Source organism: Vulpes lagopus, chromosome 8, assembly GCF_018345385.1.
Source record: "Vulpes lagopus strain Blue_001 chromosome 8, ASM1834538v1, whole genome shotgun sequence".
Taxonomy (NCBI): domain Eukaryota; kingdom Metazoa; phylum Chordata; class Mammalia; order Carnivora; family Canidae; genus Vulpes; species Vulpes lagopus.
In genome coordinates this window covers 131374709-131391886 of record NC_054831.1, presented here as the reverse complement: position 1 = coordinate 131391886, position 17178 = coordinate 131374709, and the positions used below count along the sequence as shown (strand labels likewise).

General features: G+C 50.0%; 1 protein-coding gene across 1 annotated transcript in view; it reads left to right on the top strand.

Moving 5' to 3' along the window:
* FHAD1 (forkhead associated phosphopeptide binding domain 1) overlaps nt 1–17178 on the top strand; it is a 123060-nt gene that overhangs the window by 18473 nt on the left and 87409 nt on the right. The window contains exon 3 of the mRNA XM_041767948.1: nt 3721–3927. Within this exon, the coding sequence (XP_041623882.1) occupies nt 3721–3927 (207 nt within the window). The remainder of the gene's footprint in view (nt 1–3720; nt 3928–17178) is intronic.

The following is a 17178-nucleotide window of genomic DNA, read 5'->3' as shown; positions in this document are numbered from 1 at the left end:
CAGGGAGAGGGAGAAGCAGGCTCCACGCAGGGAGCCCGATGTGGGACTCCATCCTGGGTCTCCAGGGTCACACCCTGGGCCAAAGGCAGGTGCTAAACCGCTGAGCCACCTGGGCTGCCCCCCTGTTTCTGATCTTAATGGGAAAGTTTCTAGTTCCTCACCATCAAATGTGATGTTAGCTTTAGGGTTTTTGTAAATGTTCTTTATCGGGTTGAAGAAGTTCCCCTCTATTTCTACTTTGCCAGAAGTTTTGTGTTCTTTTTCTAATGATGTATGCATTTTGGATTTTCTCAAATGCTCTTTCTTCATCTAGTGATAGGATCATGTGACATTTCTTCTCTAGCATGTTGAGGTGATAGGTTACATTAATTGATTTTCAAGTGTTGACCCAGCTGTGCATACCTGCATGCTTGCTTGTGGTGCACAATTCGTTGCATACATTTGTTGGATTCGATTTGCTAATATTCTGTCGAGGATTTTGTATCTGTATCTATGAGAGATGTTGGCCTGAAGTTCTTCTCCCTTCTTCTAATGTCTTTATCTGGTTTTGGTATTAATGTTGTCATCACAGAATGAGTTAGGAAGTGATCCTTCTTCTATTTCCTGGAAGAGGTTGTAGAAAGCTGGTATCATTTTTTCCTTAAGCATTTGTTGGAATTCACCAATGAACCCATCTGGGCCTAGTGCTTCTGTTTTAGAAGATTATTATTTAGAAGATTATTATATTGATTCACATTCTTTATTATATATGGGCCTATTCAGATCATTTATTTCTCCTTGAATGAGTTTTGGTACCTTGTGTCTTTCAAGGAGTTGGTCACTTTCATCTAAGTTATCACACTTGTGGACATAGAATTATTTCTAATGTTCCTTTATTATCCTTTTAATGTTTATAGTATCAGTAGCAATGGTCTCTCATTTCTAATTTTAGTAATTTGTATCCTGTCTTTTTTTCCTGGTTAGCCTACTAGAGGCTTGCCAATTTTATTGATCTTTTCAAAGAATCAACTTTTGATTTCAGTGATTTTTCTCTATTATTTTCTTGTCTTTTTATTTCACTCATTTGTGTTCTAATTTTTATTGTTTTTTTTCCTTCTATTTGTGTTAGGCTTATATTGCTCTTCATTCTCTATTTTCCTAAGGTGGAAGCTTAGGTTATTGATGTTAAGTCTTTCTTCTTTCCTAACATATACATTCTATGGTATAAATTTCCTTCTCAGCACTGCTTTCCTCATCCCACAGACTCTGACAAGTTGTACTTTCACTTGCATTTACTTTCATTTAGATAATTTTTTTCTTTTTCTTGTGACTTCTTCCTTAGGCGACATGCTGTTTACAAGTATGTTATTTAATCTCCAAATACTTTGCAATTTTCAGCTTTTTACTATTGATTTCTAGTTTGATCCCATTGTAGGCTGAGGACATGCTTTGTAAGATTCCCTGTTCTTTTAAATCTGTTATGCTTTGTGGTTCAAAATGTGGTCTGTCGTGGTGAATGTTCCATGTGAGCTTGAACAACGTGCATTTTGTTGTTATTTGGTGAAGCGATCTATATGCATCAATTAGATCCAGTTGCTTGATGGTATTGTTCAGTTCAGCTTTACCCAACTAATTTTCTGCCTGCGGAATTGGTCCATTACACAAGGATGTTGGAGTCTCTAACTATCATAATGGATTTGTCTGTTTCTACTCAAACTTCTATCGCTTTCTGCCTCACTTATTCTGATGCTCTATCTTGAAGCACATACAATTAAGGACTGTTATGTTTTCTTGGCGAAGTGGCCCCTTTATCATCACATAATGCCTCCCTTTATCCCTGGTAACACTCCTAGCTCTCAAGTCTGTTCCATCTGAAATTAATATAGTTCCTCCTGCTTGCGTTTTGTCTTTCCATATTTTGAGTGCCCACGTGTATGATAAAAATTTTCAAGGTGGGTAAGAATACAGACATTTGAATCAAGCAAATCTGAGTACATGCCAGGTTAGTGAAGGCTAGTCAAGCTAGGTGACTTTGGGCAAATTTAATCATTCTGTGCCTCAGTTTTCTTATCTATAGAATGGAGAACTAGCCCTTTGGGTTATTGGGTAGATGAAATGGGATAATTCAGTAGAACATTTAGCAAATTTCCTGGCATATAATGTACAGTATAATATAAGCTATATAATATAAGCTGTTATTATATTATTGATACAAACTATTGGTTATCATTGTATTATGGGACTTTACACTTTTCTAAGTGCAACTATGTTTGCACGAACGTCAGATGAGGTAGACTGAGAAGACAAATTTAAAAACTAACTGCAAAGTCTCGGGCTGGAGTGGATGTCTAATAACAGCATCCTGGAAAGAAAGACTTCACATGTGCCCTGCTGCCATAGTCCGGAGCCCCGCAGCCGAGCAACGTGGTATTTCCTCCTGGATGCTGAACTTTGCTCACTCTCTGACCAAAGTGAAATCACGGAATGACTCTGCCACCCTACCCCACCCCCACTGGCAACTCACAGACACACTGTCCGGGTCCCTTTCTTTATGGAAATGTAGTCACACCTGGCCTCCTATTAAAAAGCAAGTCATCTCCAATTAGCTAAATTCTGAGAAATAACCAATCTCTATGGGGTTATCTTCATTGTACATCAAGGTTTTGTAAAGGTAGTCATAGAACTGTGTTATGTGGTGTGATCTCAATTTTGTTTGAACTTTTTATAAAGATTTTAAGCATAGACAGAAAACCAGAAAGAAGGGAACCACAGTGTTATCAGTGCTCGCCCCTAGGGTGGTGGGGGCCGGAGTGATTTTAATGGTTTTTTTTTTTTTTTTTTTTTGGTGTTTTTCCCCAGTTCTCATTCTCTGTAGCTTTTTTTAAATGTTATTTTTATGTTTTTATTTTTTATTTTTAAAATGAATCAAACAAAAAATTAATGAATGGCGATCATTAGAAACCCTCCCCTCCCTTAACTATATGTACTTATTCCACGGACGCAGCATTTTCCTTGCAGGAAAGTGGATAGTTGTCACTTGCCAACTGGCCTTCCTGGTTTGTGTTTGGGGACATTCTTGCTTTCTGTCCTGCCATCTGGACCACCAAAAGCATAGCTCCATGGGTCAGAAAAATAAAAAGTGGCTGACTCCCCTAAAGGAGCCAGACATGTGCTCCTCCAGACTCCCCCGAGTTCCTTTGCCTCTGCGCTACCTGGTCCCTCTCCCCACAACCTGGGCACCTGCTCTGGGGCTGGAGTCAGAGAGCACATACCCCAGCCCTACTACGCCATGTAGCCTTAGCCAGGTCACTTAATTTCTCTGACCCTGAGCGTCATCTTTTTTCTTAGAGAGAGAGAAGGGTGGAGGGGAGGGGCAGAAGGAGAGAGAGAGAGTCTTAAGCAGGCTCCACACCCAGCCCAGAGTCCGAGCATCATCATTTTTTTTTTTTAAGATTTTATTTATTTATTCATGAGAGACACACAGAGAAAGAGGCAGAGGGAGAAGCAGGCTCCATGCAGGAGCCCAGTGTGGGACTCAATCCGGGGACTCCAGGATCATGCCCTGGGCCAAAGCAGGCACCCAACCACTGAGCCACCCAGGTGTCCCCAAGCATCATCATTTTTAAATGAGGGCTGTGGTGACCAGCTGGCCAGGCGAGGCACTTAGCACCTTCTGGTACCCAGTGCTCACTAGTAGACGTTAGGGGCCCTGGTTACAGCTGTCTTCCTTCTGTATTTCAGTCTCCTGACATCGACAACCATCATGCACTTATCGAATACAATGAGGCCGAGGACAGCTTTGTTCTCCAGGACTTCAATTCCCGAAACGGCACCTTCGTCAACGAGTGCCACATTCAGAATGTGGCCGTGAAGCTGCTACCCGGAGACATCCTGAGATTTGGGTCTACAGGGCTGACCTACGAACTGGTCATCGAAAACCCACCCTCGGTGAGTCCAGGCCCTTGCAGGGTAGGGGGCCAGAGGTGCCGCGTCGTGTCGCCTTCCGTGCACCCGAAGGGTGGTGCTTGTCCACGGCGTGCCACTCGGATTTCAGGCTCCGCACACAAGTGACATGGACTCACCGGACCTTGCAAGGTTCACACCAAAAGTGGATCCTGGTAGGACGGTGTGGGGGGTGGGGGTGGGGTCCTTGCGCCCTCTTCTGGGAATTTCCTGGAACGACATGTAAGAGTTGCGCAGAGGCCGACCAGAACCACAGCTTTCTCCTAAAACTGCCAGCGTGGTTCGGGGAGGAGGAGAGCAGGTGTGTGCTTTTGAAAACTCAGAGACGGATGCTTCATCTTAGGCCGATGAGCACTCTGCAGCTCCCTTGCTGTGTGACCTCAGTCAGGGCTCTATATGTTTTGGGTGCCAGGCTCCCCAGGGCGGCGTGACATGGAGAGACTATCCACCTGCAAAGCGTGAAAGTCAGTGTCCGCCCCGAGCAGACACTCAGCACGTGGCAGCTGTTGTTATGCCCCGATCAGAAATGTCCTCGGATCCTGACCTGAAATAGGCCCCAGTTAGAGCAAAATGTAATACAAAGCTTCCCCATTAAAGCTCAGTGATGAAGGAGCATACTGTTCCCCAGAGAGGCAGGATGGGGGCCGGGGCGGGGGGCCGTTAGCCACACAGGCTTTGGTCAGAATCCTAGCTCTACCACTTGAGTGCTTGTGTGTGCCCCTGAGTAAGCCCCTGGACCCCAAGAACCTGAGCAAGCCCCCAGCGCCCCAGAACCTGAGTATCCCCTGGACCCCCAGAACCTGAGCAAGCCCCCAGCCCCCTAGAACCCGAGCACCCCCTGGACCCCCCAGAACCTGAGCAAGCCCCCAGTGCCCCAGAACCTGAGCACCCCCAGGACCCCCAGAACGTGAGCACACCCTGGACCCCCAGAATGTGAGCACACCCTGGAGCCCCCAGAACCTGAGCAAACCCCCAGGACCCCCAGAACCTGAGCAAGCCCCCAGGCCACCCCAGAACCTGAGGAAGCCCCTGGACCCCCCAGAACCTGAGCAAACCCCCCAGGCACCCCCCCCAACCTGAGCAAGCCCCCGGACCCTCCAGAACCTGAGCAAGCCCCTAGCCCCCTAGAACCCGAGCACCCCCTGGACCCCCCAGAACCTGAGCAAGCCCCCAGTGCCCCAGAACCTGAGCACCCCCAGGACCCCCAGAACGTGAGCAAGCTCCCAGACCCCCCAGAACCTGAGCAAGACCCTGGACCCCCCCAAACCTGAGCAAGCTCCTGGGCCCCCAGAACCTCCTCTACAAAGTGGGCCCAATGACAGCAGAGGCCTTGTAGGCTCACCTTGAGGTTCTGAAAGAGTCAACTCTAATTGAAGACTAGCCTGGTGCCCACTCACGGTGAGCACATGTTGGTATCCACCATGTGGGTCCCAGTGAGTTGGCGCATTTATCTGACTTGTGCCCCCAAGAACTATACATGGACTGAGGCCTCCAAGGCTTAAATTCCTTTCTGGGACAGGCTGAACATAAATAAAATTTAGAGGATCTAGACAGACTCCTGGGGTTTCGAGCCCACGGGCAGCCCTAAATGTGCACCCTGAGAAGATCAGTGACGTCCCTCCAGCTGCGTGGGCCAGGATGCCACATCCATCACGTTTGACTTCGAAGAAGTGGGCGGATTTTTCTGCTCAGCTGCCTTATCCTCCTCAGAAGATGTGTTTGTTCATGGAATGCACCAGGGTCCTGGGGCAGCTCCTGACCCAGAGGTGTTGACCTGACCCAGAGTCCTCAGCACGGGTTCTAAAGCCCCCCCACACACACACACATCATAACCCTGTGGGGAGCAGACCAACAGTGCAGATCCCTGGGCCTCACACAGGCCCGAGGACTCATGGCTTACGATTGCCAGATAAAACACAGGACACCCAGTTAATCTGAATTTCAGATAGGCACCAAATAATTTTTTAGTATAAGCTTATCCCAAATATTGCAAGGAATGACTTATGCTAAAAAACATTATTTGGTATTTGGCTGAAATTCAGAGTTAATTGGTTACCCTATGTCCCATTTATATTTTTTAATCTCTCTATTTACGTTAAATCTGGTGATGCTACACAGCCTCTCTGGGAGTGGGGTCTGCATTGGGGATTCTGATGCACCCCCAACAGAAGGGAACCCTAAATTTAGAATCCCTTGTACAGAGCATTTACAGATTTTTTCCCCCCAGGAACCAAAGAAAATGGAGTTTCAAACTCCAAACCTGTAAATCCAAGTTGGTGAAGTTTGAGCCAATGTTTCTCAAACAAGTCTGATTATAAGAATGTTTCTGGGATGTTCAACAAAATTACAGGTTCCCAGGCCCCCGCCCTGGGAACTTCTCCTTTTGTGGCTTGCCAGCAGGGGGAAGGGGGACAATGTCTGCGTTTTTTTCATAAGAAGATATTTATGGAAATGGTATTTATAGGGACACGAAAATTGAAACCTAAATATCCATCAAAAGGGGGCATTGTTTAAGAAAATACGAGTTCATTTGTATATGGAAAACTGTGCTTTAAAAAAAAAAAAAAAAACCAGCTTTATGGAGGGCGCCTGGGTGGCTTAGCCTGCTAAGCGTCTGACTCTTGATCTCAGCTCAGGGCTCGTTCTCCGGGTCCCGCGTTCAAGCCTCACATTGGGCTCCAAGCTGGGCGTAGAGCCTACTTTAAAAACAAAAAAGAGGTGGTGGGGGTGGGAAGCAGCTTTATGAAGGTGTGACTGGCACACAATGAGCTGCACGTGTTTGAAGGATGCAATCTGACGGGCTGTGACATCCGTGGGCCGCCGGGGAACCATCGCACAGTCAAGGCCGCCGACGCGATCCTGACCCGCACGGCCCCTCGTGAGCGTGGCATCCGGCGGCTCGCCTGCTCTCAGCAGCGAGCAAAGAGCTCAGTTCACTTTCGAAACATAAATGAACTTCGTTCACAGGAAGCCGACGGTTCAGCCCATTTTTGTACATTTGCAGAGTGAGACGTCCGTCCGGCTCTGCTTTCAGACTATTTCCATCCATTTCTGTTACCGCCCTCCCCTCCCCCCCAAACAAAACAAAACCAAACAAAAAACCTTAGGGAGGTCCTTAGATGTCTTTTTGGTTTGTTTTCCATTTCTAATTTGAAAAACTGTGGTCAAATGCTGAAAACTTTGGCCATCTTCGCCGTTTTTCAGTATACGGCTCCTTGGCCTCGCACTCCCGCGGCTCCTGGGCCGTCTCCAGAACCCCCTTCGTCTGCCCGGACTGAAACCCTGAGCCCCGCAGACAGACTCGCCCTTCCTTCCGCCCCCCACGCCATTCGTTCTGTCCCCGTGAATCTGGCCGCTCCGGGCACCTCGTGGAAGGGGAATCTTAGAGCGTCCCTCCCTGCGTGACTGTGTCGCTTCACTCACGCCGCGTAACGTCCCCCACGTGTCACAATCCCCCCTTCGTCTGAGTAACATTCCGTCGTGTGTATACACCCCACTTTGTCGAACCATTTTATCCATCGATGGCTCCCCCACCCCCGTTGTCAGTTGTGAACAAGGGTGTCTTGGACCTGGGGGTACAAATACAGGAGGGGGGTGCACTTCATTTTTAGAGGTGCTTCTGATGTCAGCTAAGTGGAAGGGATGGTGATGAAGACCTCGAATCTTGACTAGAGAAGAAGGCGCTTTTGAGGGGGGCGGGAGGAGTAGCAGGAGTCACCCGCCGAGAGGAAGGACACTGTGCCCAGCAATTTGCCTGCTTTCTCTTATTTAACACTTAGAGCGGCCTGCGAGGTGGGTTCTCTCATGATCCCCGTCTTCCAGACAAGGAATCCAAAACTCAGAGAGGTTAAGTCATCTCCGCAGCGTCACACAGCTGGCCAGCGCCGAAGTAATCTGGATCCCCACCCGCGGGGACCTAGAGGGGACAAAGCCATCTGACCTAACACTAGCGAGCGCAGTATCACCGACTGGTCTTCAAACACAGCAAAGCACACTTGTTGCGGTCGCTTGAATATACACGAATTTTTAAAAATTCTTATTTTTCCAAGCGTGTGCGTCCCGCTTCATTTCTTAAGTGACTGCAAGCAGCTGCATAAATGATCCCCCGGCCTGTGCCCAGGGCGTGTGCAGCAGCCTGGGCCTCCCCAGGGAGCCACCTTCCCCCCCGCAGGACTCCCCCTTCCTCCTCCGTCCTCCCAAAAGTGCTCTCTGCTCGGGGCATTCCTAGATTGGGAGACGTTCACGCAGGCATCCCCCGAGGCATCCTCTGCAGGGCCTGCGTGAGGGCAGCCCTGTGGCCTGGAAGGAAAGAGGGACAGAGGGAAAGAGGGAAGGAAGGCTGGACGGGAGGAAGGAAGGAAGAGGAGGTGACGAAGGGCATCTCTCATTAAATACTTTGAGGTCCAGCTTTTCTAAGACATTTGTGGCCATCCTGATTGCTGCGTGCCCTTGCTTCTGACTGGTTTTGGGGGTCCCAGGTGAGGGGCACTGTGTCCCCCATCAACCACTACCAAGGTAGTGTTTTCCAGAAGGATCATCAAGGTGTCAGAAGGCTCGGGCATGACCAAAGCTATTCTCTTCCTGGCTGAAGAGTTCCCAAACGAAAACATTTATTCCAGGCTTGGTGGCGACCGTAACCAATCGGAAGGCACGTGACAGCGTCTTCTTGGGGGTGAGGGTGGAGGGTGGCAAGAGCTCAGGCAGCCACACATGTTGGCAGACGTCGCGGTGGGTGGACTGTGTGTCCCGGTCAGGCCGCGGGAGCGCAGTCCAGCCCCGCTCTTGCACTCGTGCAGGCTGCACACGCGTCACCTCGCGCTGGCACCTCGGCTCCCAGGCCTGCAACATCGGGGCGCTAACACGGAGCCACCGTGGCACTCGGTGGACAGTGCATGCAAACTGCGTGGCCCCGCGTCCGGCCCCCGTGACAGCTCACGGTAACACTCTGCTTCAGAATCAAGCACACGAGCGTGTTCGCTGGCCAGGACGACGCCTCGGTGGGTGCTCCTTGGGACTGCAAACCTCCCAAGATGTCCCCAGCCAGCAGGTGGAGTCCTGTGCACGAAGATTACCTGCAGAATGACCTCCAAGATGACAAAATATCCCCCCAAAAGCCCCTCTTGGTTGACGGGAGGCATTGGCACCTGCCCCCGGGTATGTCCGGGAACATGCTTTGTAAATCAAAGCTCCTTCACCGAAGCGGGACCTAGGGCCTCCGTGCGGCACAGGGACAGGGTCACCATTCACACCAGGGTGCACGTGGACGGCGCCCACCCCCACCCCCAGCCCAGCTGTGTAAGACGTGGGTGCAAGGCCATTGGCGGTGGCCCTGGAGCAGCCGGAGACAGAGTAACAGCCTGTGCCTCAGCACCAGGCCATCGAAGTCCCACCTGGGTGTGCCCACCATGTCGTGGCTTTCGTCTGTGGCTGCCCCTGTAGCACCTTCTGGTCCCCAGGCAGGGAGGTGTGGAAGCCTCGGCGCTGGCATCCTGATAGGGCAGCCGGAAAGGCGAGGAGACCCGCCTCACCCAAACAGGTGAATCGCGTCCTCCTCTGTTCTGAAATTTGGCAGGTCTGATGGAAATGCCCAGAAGGAAGAAAGGTAAGCCCGGCACCCCAAGGGATGTGCAGAACTGTCTCATGCACAGGTTGGCAGCCCTCAGAAGCAGTTTTCCTCTTCCCCAAGCGTGGTCCCGACAGTGGCCACCCAAGACTGGGCTCCAGGCTGACCTAGCCCACGGGGGCCAGCGGGGGGGGGGCAGGGGGGCCCCCAACGGTGGTAAACGTGACCACCCCTCCCTTCGGCTGCTCGGCCCTGTCCCCCGTCCAGCCACCCTCTCCCACATGACCTGGGTACCTCCTCCGTCCTTCCTGCCACGTCACGACATCCCACGCGACGCAGCCCTGCAGCCCTTGCGGGTCCCCGCTGTACCGGGAGGGTGTGCAGAGCCGGGGAGGAGAGCAGGCGCTTGGGGGTCCGCAGGCCCGAGTCCGCACTCCAGCTGCGACTCATGGCACCTCCCTAAGCCTTCGTTTCCAGCTTCCGCCAGGCAGGGTATGTTACTCACAGGGCGCCCTGAGTCGTCGGGACCACCCCATCATCGTGTGAGTGGTGCCCAGCGATTTTCCTGGGACTTCCTCCGGCGTATGTTTGGGTTACAGCCAGCGCCAGGGCCGACAGGTCGCTCTCCCAAGTCCCCCGGGCTCCAGGGGTTCTTCCTGCCGGTGGCCCGGGGCGCCGAGCTGCTGCTGCTGCTGCTGCTGCTGCGAGGCCTCGGGCAGGGGCTTCACTGCAGGGCCGTCGAGGCAAGTCCTGCGGGTCCCAGGCCAACCTGCGGTCGCACGTGCTGAAGGGGAAGATTTTTCACGGCCACCAACCGTAGAAGAAAATGCAGTTGCGCTTACTGGCTTCCCTATTCGCCTCCCCTAACTTTCTCCCCCGAGGTTGCTGCAGCTCCAGGGCAAACCCAGTCCCGCCCTTCCTTTTTCCTCCTTGCTGCCCTGCCGCTGGGAGTGCCTGCCGGCTCCTGCTGGGTGCGCGTGGCCCCTCCGAGGAAGGACTCTAAGCTGGGGTGTGCACTTGCTCATTCACGTCCTCCGGGCTGGGAAGTGGCCGTTACCACCCGGTTCTTCAGACAAGGCACAAAAGGAACACACTCGTCAGGGCCACACGGATGGTCAGCGGCAAAGAGGGAGCATGTGATGCTCAATCCCACGCCCCTAACCAGAGATTGGCAAACTCCAGCCCACGGGCCGCATCCAGGCCGTCACCTGTTTTTGTGAATAAAGTTTTATGGGAAACCAGCCGTCCTGTGTCACGTCGATGTCACCCACATCTGCCGTCCTGCTACGGCGACAGAGCTAGCTGGGTGGAGCCTGCGGCGTGCAAAGCCAGCAATATCTACTGTCTGGCTCTACAGAAAACATTTACCAGCCTCTGTTTATAACCCCCAGCTCCACTGATTCTCCTATTTTACTTTAGTTCCTGAAAGAAAAGCCGAGAATGGAGGTGAGGACAGGGAGAAGGAGCTGGCCCAGCTCAAGCCCTGCTGGGCTCCAGGAACGTGCTGCTTAGTTCCTTTTACCTGGTTAACTGAGGAATCATTAAAAATAGGCAAGCTGAGAAAATAGATTCAAACAGTCTTTTCATCCCATCTTTTTTTCAAAAAGCTGGAAATATGTGGTTCTGAAAATGTATATACGTAATATGCACTTGCACACGTCGTAATAGACTCGCATTGAGATTTGGCTGATACAAGTGCGAGGCATTAACGTGCAATACACACCGCAGTTGTATATTATAAATTTCACTGTTTCTTCAATGGGGAAGTTTTCTTTTAAAACTTGAGAACGCTCTTCCCAGCACGACTTTTGAGAAGATACTTGGGATTTGTAGTCTGAAGTCTGCTGTAGCTAGAAAACTGTGTATTTGTTCAAAGTTTCTGTGTGTGACGTTTCACTGCGTGTCTTGTGGTTGGTTCCTTGATCTTAGATCACTTCTTCTCTGGGCCACTGCTTTACCTTTACAAGTTTAAAGATAAATGTGGTGCATGTGTACACTCTGGTGGGTTGTGTTTGAGTATATGGTAACCTATATAACACCCTTCATTCTGACTATGCACTGATGCTTGTGCTAAAGTCTCAATAAGCATATTTTCCAGGAAACTTTATTGTTTGCAAGTGTCAGACACCCAACTCAAACTAGCCTAAGGCAGGGGTCGGCGGGGGTGGGGGGAGGTGGCAGGGAGCTCTTGTCACTGAAAAGACCAAAAGTGCCAGCTTCAGGCTCAGCTGGATCCAGGTGCCTGAACAATGGTCAGGAATCTCTTTTTCATCTCTATTAGCTTCACAATCTCAGGCAGTCCCTTGCCTCCCGTATACTGAGGTGGCCACCAGCAGCCCCAGCACCCTCTAAACTTAGTAGCTCCAAGAAAAGAAGAAATTTCTTAATTAGCTTGACTTGGATCATGTGCCTATCCTTGAACCAATCACTGAGGCCAAAGACATGGAATGCTCTGATTGCCAGGCCCGGGTCATGGTCTCTCCCCTGGAGCAGAAGGGATCAGCCCCACCAGAATTATGTGGAAAGGGAAAGGCTCTCCTCCACAGAGACTAAGGTACCCACAGAAGATGGAGAGTGGATGAGGGCTAGGCAAAACAAACAAACAGAGAAACCCCAGATGTCCATGACATTAGGACGCATCCCCACTGCCTAAACTGAACTAATGGGATTTGAGAGTAGGAATTTGGGGAAGAAAATGAGAAATAATCCACTATTCCGTTGGAAAATCCCAAACCGATGCCCAAGGAAGCAGAGTAGCCCTGGCAAATGCGTGTGATGAGAAGCTCACGGTCCATCCTGGGGAAGGGTGGCATTTCCATCCTCATGGCACCTCGGCGTAGATTCCATTCTTGAGAAGGTGTGGCTTTGCCTGTACCCAGGCTCGAGGGACCAGTGACCAAAGGACCAAAGGAACTCTTCAGAACAAAACTCTTGCTGGTCAAGCTCCTGTGGGACCCGCTGACGTGGTGAGGCACCCTGAGGTCAGGTGTTTCTTGTCGAAGGAGATGTTCTGAGGCCAGAGAAGTGGAGAGTGTGGGCAACCCACGGCCCCAGGCAGGGTGTCCTCAGCAAAAACTCACACAAAAGGACTGTGGAGGTCTGTGTCGTCGTCAGATGTCTATCTCCAGGCCACCCAGATGACATCGGAGGGCAGGGCGGGGACGCAGAGGGAAGAGCGCCAGTGAAGCCTTCACATCCTGGGGAAATGACCCCACCCGGGGAACCAAGGGACCAAGCTCGGCTGCCTCTGGCTTCCTCCGGCAGGTGACACCCTTTGTGATCAAGCTGGAACCACGCTGCTGCTTCCCTCTTCTCAACTTCATGGGTGATCATTCATTCTTTCATCCCTTCAGTCTCTCAATCTGGCAAGAATGAACTGGAGGAGACCTCATCTAGGGGTACAAAAGGCTTATTTGCAAAAATCTGGGTGTTTTCTCCTTAGACTCTCTTTCCCGTCTTACGGACTGACCAGGAAGCTAGTTAGAACTCGAAAGGAAAGACCGTAGGCTAGACGACTTGCAGACAGTGGGGAGATCCGATGGGCCGCGTCGCCAACTTAACCCGGCTGGTAAAAATCCAAATGAAGGACCCTTCTGAGCAGCTCAAACAGACCCACCTCTTGAAGCTCCAAAAATTATATATAACGTGTCAGGTCCCTGTTCCAAATGTATAATCCTGATTTCTCACATTGAACATCTTGGACACGATTGAGCCTTTTCTGGGGGACTTAGAATTATTACCCCCCTTGGAATTATTGCAACGACCCCAGGAGCTGCAGAGGGAGAGAAGGCTGTGGGCCCTGGGGCCAGATAGTGCCTCCTGCTGGCTGTCGGCGCTAATGCCTGTGCTGCCTAGGCTGACCCGTCGCGGTGGTTGGTGGCGCCTTCCACCTCCACCCCTTCCAGTCATTACAGGTGTGTGGCGGCTCAACTTTACTTAGAAAACTTCTGGGGCTGGAAGCCGTCCCAGAGAACTTTCCCGTGAGTATGCTGCATCAGTAGTTGCATAAGGATTTTGTACCATTTTTTTTCCTGGTAACCCGAAGTCTTTTTTTTTTCCTCCCCTTAAGTAAATAACACTTTCATTTTTGATAAATTCTAAATTTATATAAAGGTTATTTTTAAAAAAGCAGTGATAGCACAGAGAGTTCTTGTATACCCCTTCCTCCATTGTCCCCATTTTACATTACCATCATACAGTTTTCCAAATCATGAGATTATTTTTTTATTTTATTTTATTTATTTATGACAGTCACACACACACACACAGAGAGAGAGAGAGAGAGAGAGAGAGAGAGAGAGGCAGAGACACAGGCAGAGGGAGAAGAAGCCTCCATGCACCGGGAGCCCGACGTGGGATTCGATCCCGGGTCTCCAGGATCGCGCCCTGGGCCAAAGGCAGGCGCCAAACCGCTGCGCCACCCAGGGATCCCCAAATCATGAGATTATTAACTGAACTTCAGGCTCCTGGACCCAACACGGGGCACCGCGCTGGCTTTCGTCACTGTGTCTTCCTAACCTCCTCCGGTCTGTGACAGCCTCTCGGTCTGGCTTTCATGACCCTGATAGTTTTGTGGGTCCTGAGCAGGTGTCATTCTTCAGGATTCCTGGTTGTGTTGTATTATGTTGTGTTCACATCCGATTTGTCCGATCCTTTTCTCGGAGTGGACTGGGGTTATGGTTTTCAGAAAACATGCCACAAAGGTGCAGTGTCCTTGTCACATATCAGGGGGTACTCATCGTTCACATGACATCCCCGGGGGATGTTAACTTCTTCGCTTGGCTAAGCTGGGATTTGCCAGGTTTCTTCACTATAAAATTACTACTTTCCCCCTTCCGTACTTTATTCTTTGGGAGCCGGTCATAAGTGTAACCCACCCCCAAAGGACAGGAGAGGAAGGAGCGGAGAATGGGAAGTTAGCTCCACCTCCGGGAAGGGGCCTATCTACACATGTGAAATTCTTCTGTAAGGAAGATTGTCCTTCCCTGTTTATGTATTTCCTGAAGCCCGTATTTATATCAGTGTGAACTCCTGTATATTCAGTGTGTGCTTTGGTTGATGACCCGGTACTACATCGTCTGTCTTGTTGCTCAAATAACTCCAGCCGTGGCCACTGGGCGCTCTTTCGGGTTGGTTGCCGTGTCCTTTGACGTGTCCCCACCCGTGGCTTTTGAGGACCTCCTTACTTTCCACAATTATAAGACGTGCCAGGCTTGTCATGCATTTTCCCAGCCCGAACCCCCAGAATCCGCCAAAGGCCTTTTTACTTGTGCTCCATCTGCCAGTTTTTCCACAAAGTTCAGCCAGCGAACGCCCACAGCGCGTACCAGGCTCTGCTGGCTGTGGCCAGCACCCCGCTGGTAAATGTTTACCAAGCAGCTCTCTGAAAAAAAGTTAAGTAAGCATAGAAAGAACGTGTAACACATTCTCTACAAATAATAATAAAAAATACACTACTCTACGTCGTACATTCCCTATAGCCCGCTGACTCTCACAGCACGCTTTCGCTGACTTTGCCTGAATGCCGACACCCATAGCCAACGTACCTTCGCGACTGATGGATGAGTGAGTGAGTCCCCAACCTGAACGTGGGTGGATATCTTTGCCTTGATGAGCAAGACAAAAGTGAGGGATCCCTGGGTGGTGCAGCGGTTTGGCGCCTGCCTTTGGCCCAGGGCGCGATCCTGGAGAACCAGGATCGGGTCCCACGTCGGGCTCCCGGTGCATGGAGCCTGCCTCTCCCTCTGCCTGTGTCTCTGCTTCTCTCTCTCTCTCTCTCTCTGTGTGTGACTATCATAAATAAATAAAAATTAAAAAAAAAAAAGACAAAAGTGAAAGGAGAAAATGTATGCTGGAACTTCACGTGTTTATCCATGACCTCTTTGCTGTACCAGGTAACAGTTTTCAACTACTTCCTCGGTTTTACGTGCTACTCGTAATGGCTCTAGACACAACATGCTTTCATATAATTTACATTGTTATATACGTACATTTTCTCCAGAACCTTCCTAAGTGTAGATGAGCAGGAAAAAAAAAAAAAAAGGTCAAGCTTTGATTGACAGTGTTTCCTGGTTTCTGTGGTGTAAGTATTCCCACCACGGCCAATGTCAAGCGACCAGTGAGACATCACTGGATACAGGGGTGCGGAGACGAGCGGTAGCACACACACACGTAGAGTTAAAGAAGCTCGAGAGCATGAATAATAATAAAATATAGTAAGATAATTAGGAAGGGTGAGATTTAACTATCTGTTAACCTTTGTTTCTAATATCATTTAATTGGATGTTTATGTAATTTAATTTTTATGAATGGCTGTGTTTATTCACCGGTTCGAGAAATTGCTGGGCGCTTAGTAACTGGCTCTCATGAGCGGGTAGTGGCTGGCCCCAGTGTTATCCGCTGGTACAGGGGACATGCCCTGGCTCTGCCAGCATGGAGGCTGGGGTCCTCCGAGCCGCGTCCAGCATGTGGCACGTACCATAGGATAACACTTCCCTAGAAGAGTTGTCGGTGTTCCTAGAAAATCCTGTTTCCAAGCAGCCCATGCAACTTGTGGTTGTTCACCTCATTTCTTTCTTATTTTCTTTTTTGTGACTCAGAAAATCTCCTATTCCCGATCACTTAAGACCCTTTTGTGAGTTCGGAAAGCGGGTGCACCACCATGACTTCAAGGAGCCTCGAAGCTCTGAGAGCACAGGTGTCAGAGTCAAGCAGCATCACTGCTTCCTGGCTTTGGGGCCTTGGGCAAGTCACTCAACCTCTCTGAGCTTCAGTTTCTTGATCCACAACCCCGGGGGGCATACATGTATCCCCATCTCCGGCATTATTCTGGCTATCGGATGAGAACGCGTGTGTTAAGGGCACAGCACGGTCTCTGGCATGTGTGCGCCTTCTTGACCTGGTGGCTCATAGCAGTCGAAGCGTCAGCAGTTCAGACAGCAGAGCACGCGGCAGGCTCTCCAAGGGCAAGGTCTACCCCACTCTCCCCCCAGCTCCCAGGCTTCCCGGCGGACTGTGTGTGTCCTGTGGGCGCCTTATATGCTACCCTTGATCCCTATACCTTGATACCCTAAACCTTGATCATTTTGGAGTGTCCCATTCAACCTGCACCCTTTACAGGGCTAGAGGCGCATATTGGAAAGATAACACAAAGAACGGATAGATAATTTTTTTAAATGGATTATGTTTTCTTGAGTAAATCATTGACAGGTGTTTGTTCAAAGCTCATATAAACCCAGCAGTGGGTGTGTCGTGATTAATCCAGGTGGTTGACAACCTGCTATTTGAAAGATGGCGTAGATGAAATCGGGAGCATAACACATGCTCCCCCCAAACGAACAAAACAAAAAAAAAACCACACAACATGCCATATGGTCAGAGAATAGGGAGGAAAGAAAGGGGAAAAAAAAGAAAAAGAAAAGAGGAAAGGCATTAGCATGTATTTTTAAACTAAAATTCCTAAAAACAGACTTGTTGATAACTGACCTTGACCCCAAGCCCTGTGTACATTCTAACGGGAGCACAGCCCAGAACGTGCTTCTAATGTGAGTCTTTTTCTTGTGTTTGCTTTACCCCTGCCTGCTTCCTTATAGTTACTGGCAGCAATTTCTGAGAAAACTTTGACCTTGCTTATTATAGAGCAAGATGCCAACCAGAGAACATCAGCTTTAACC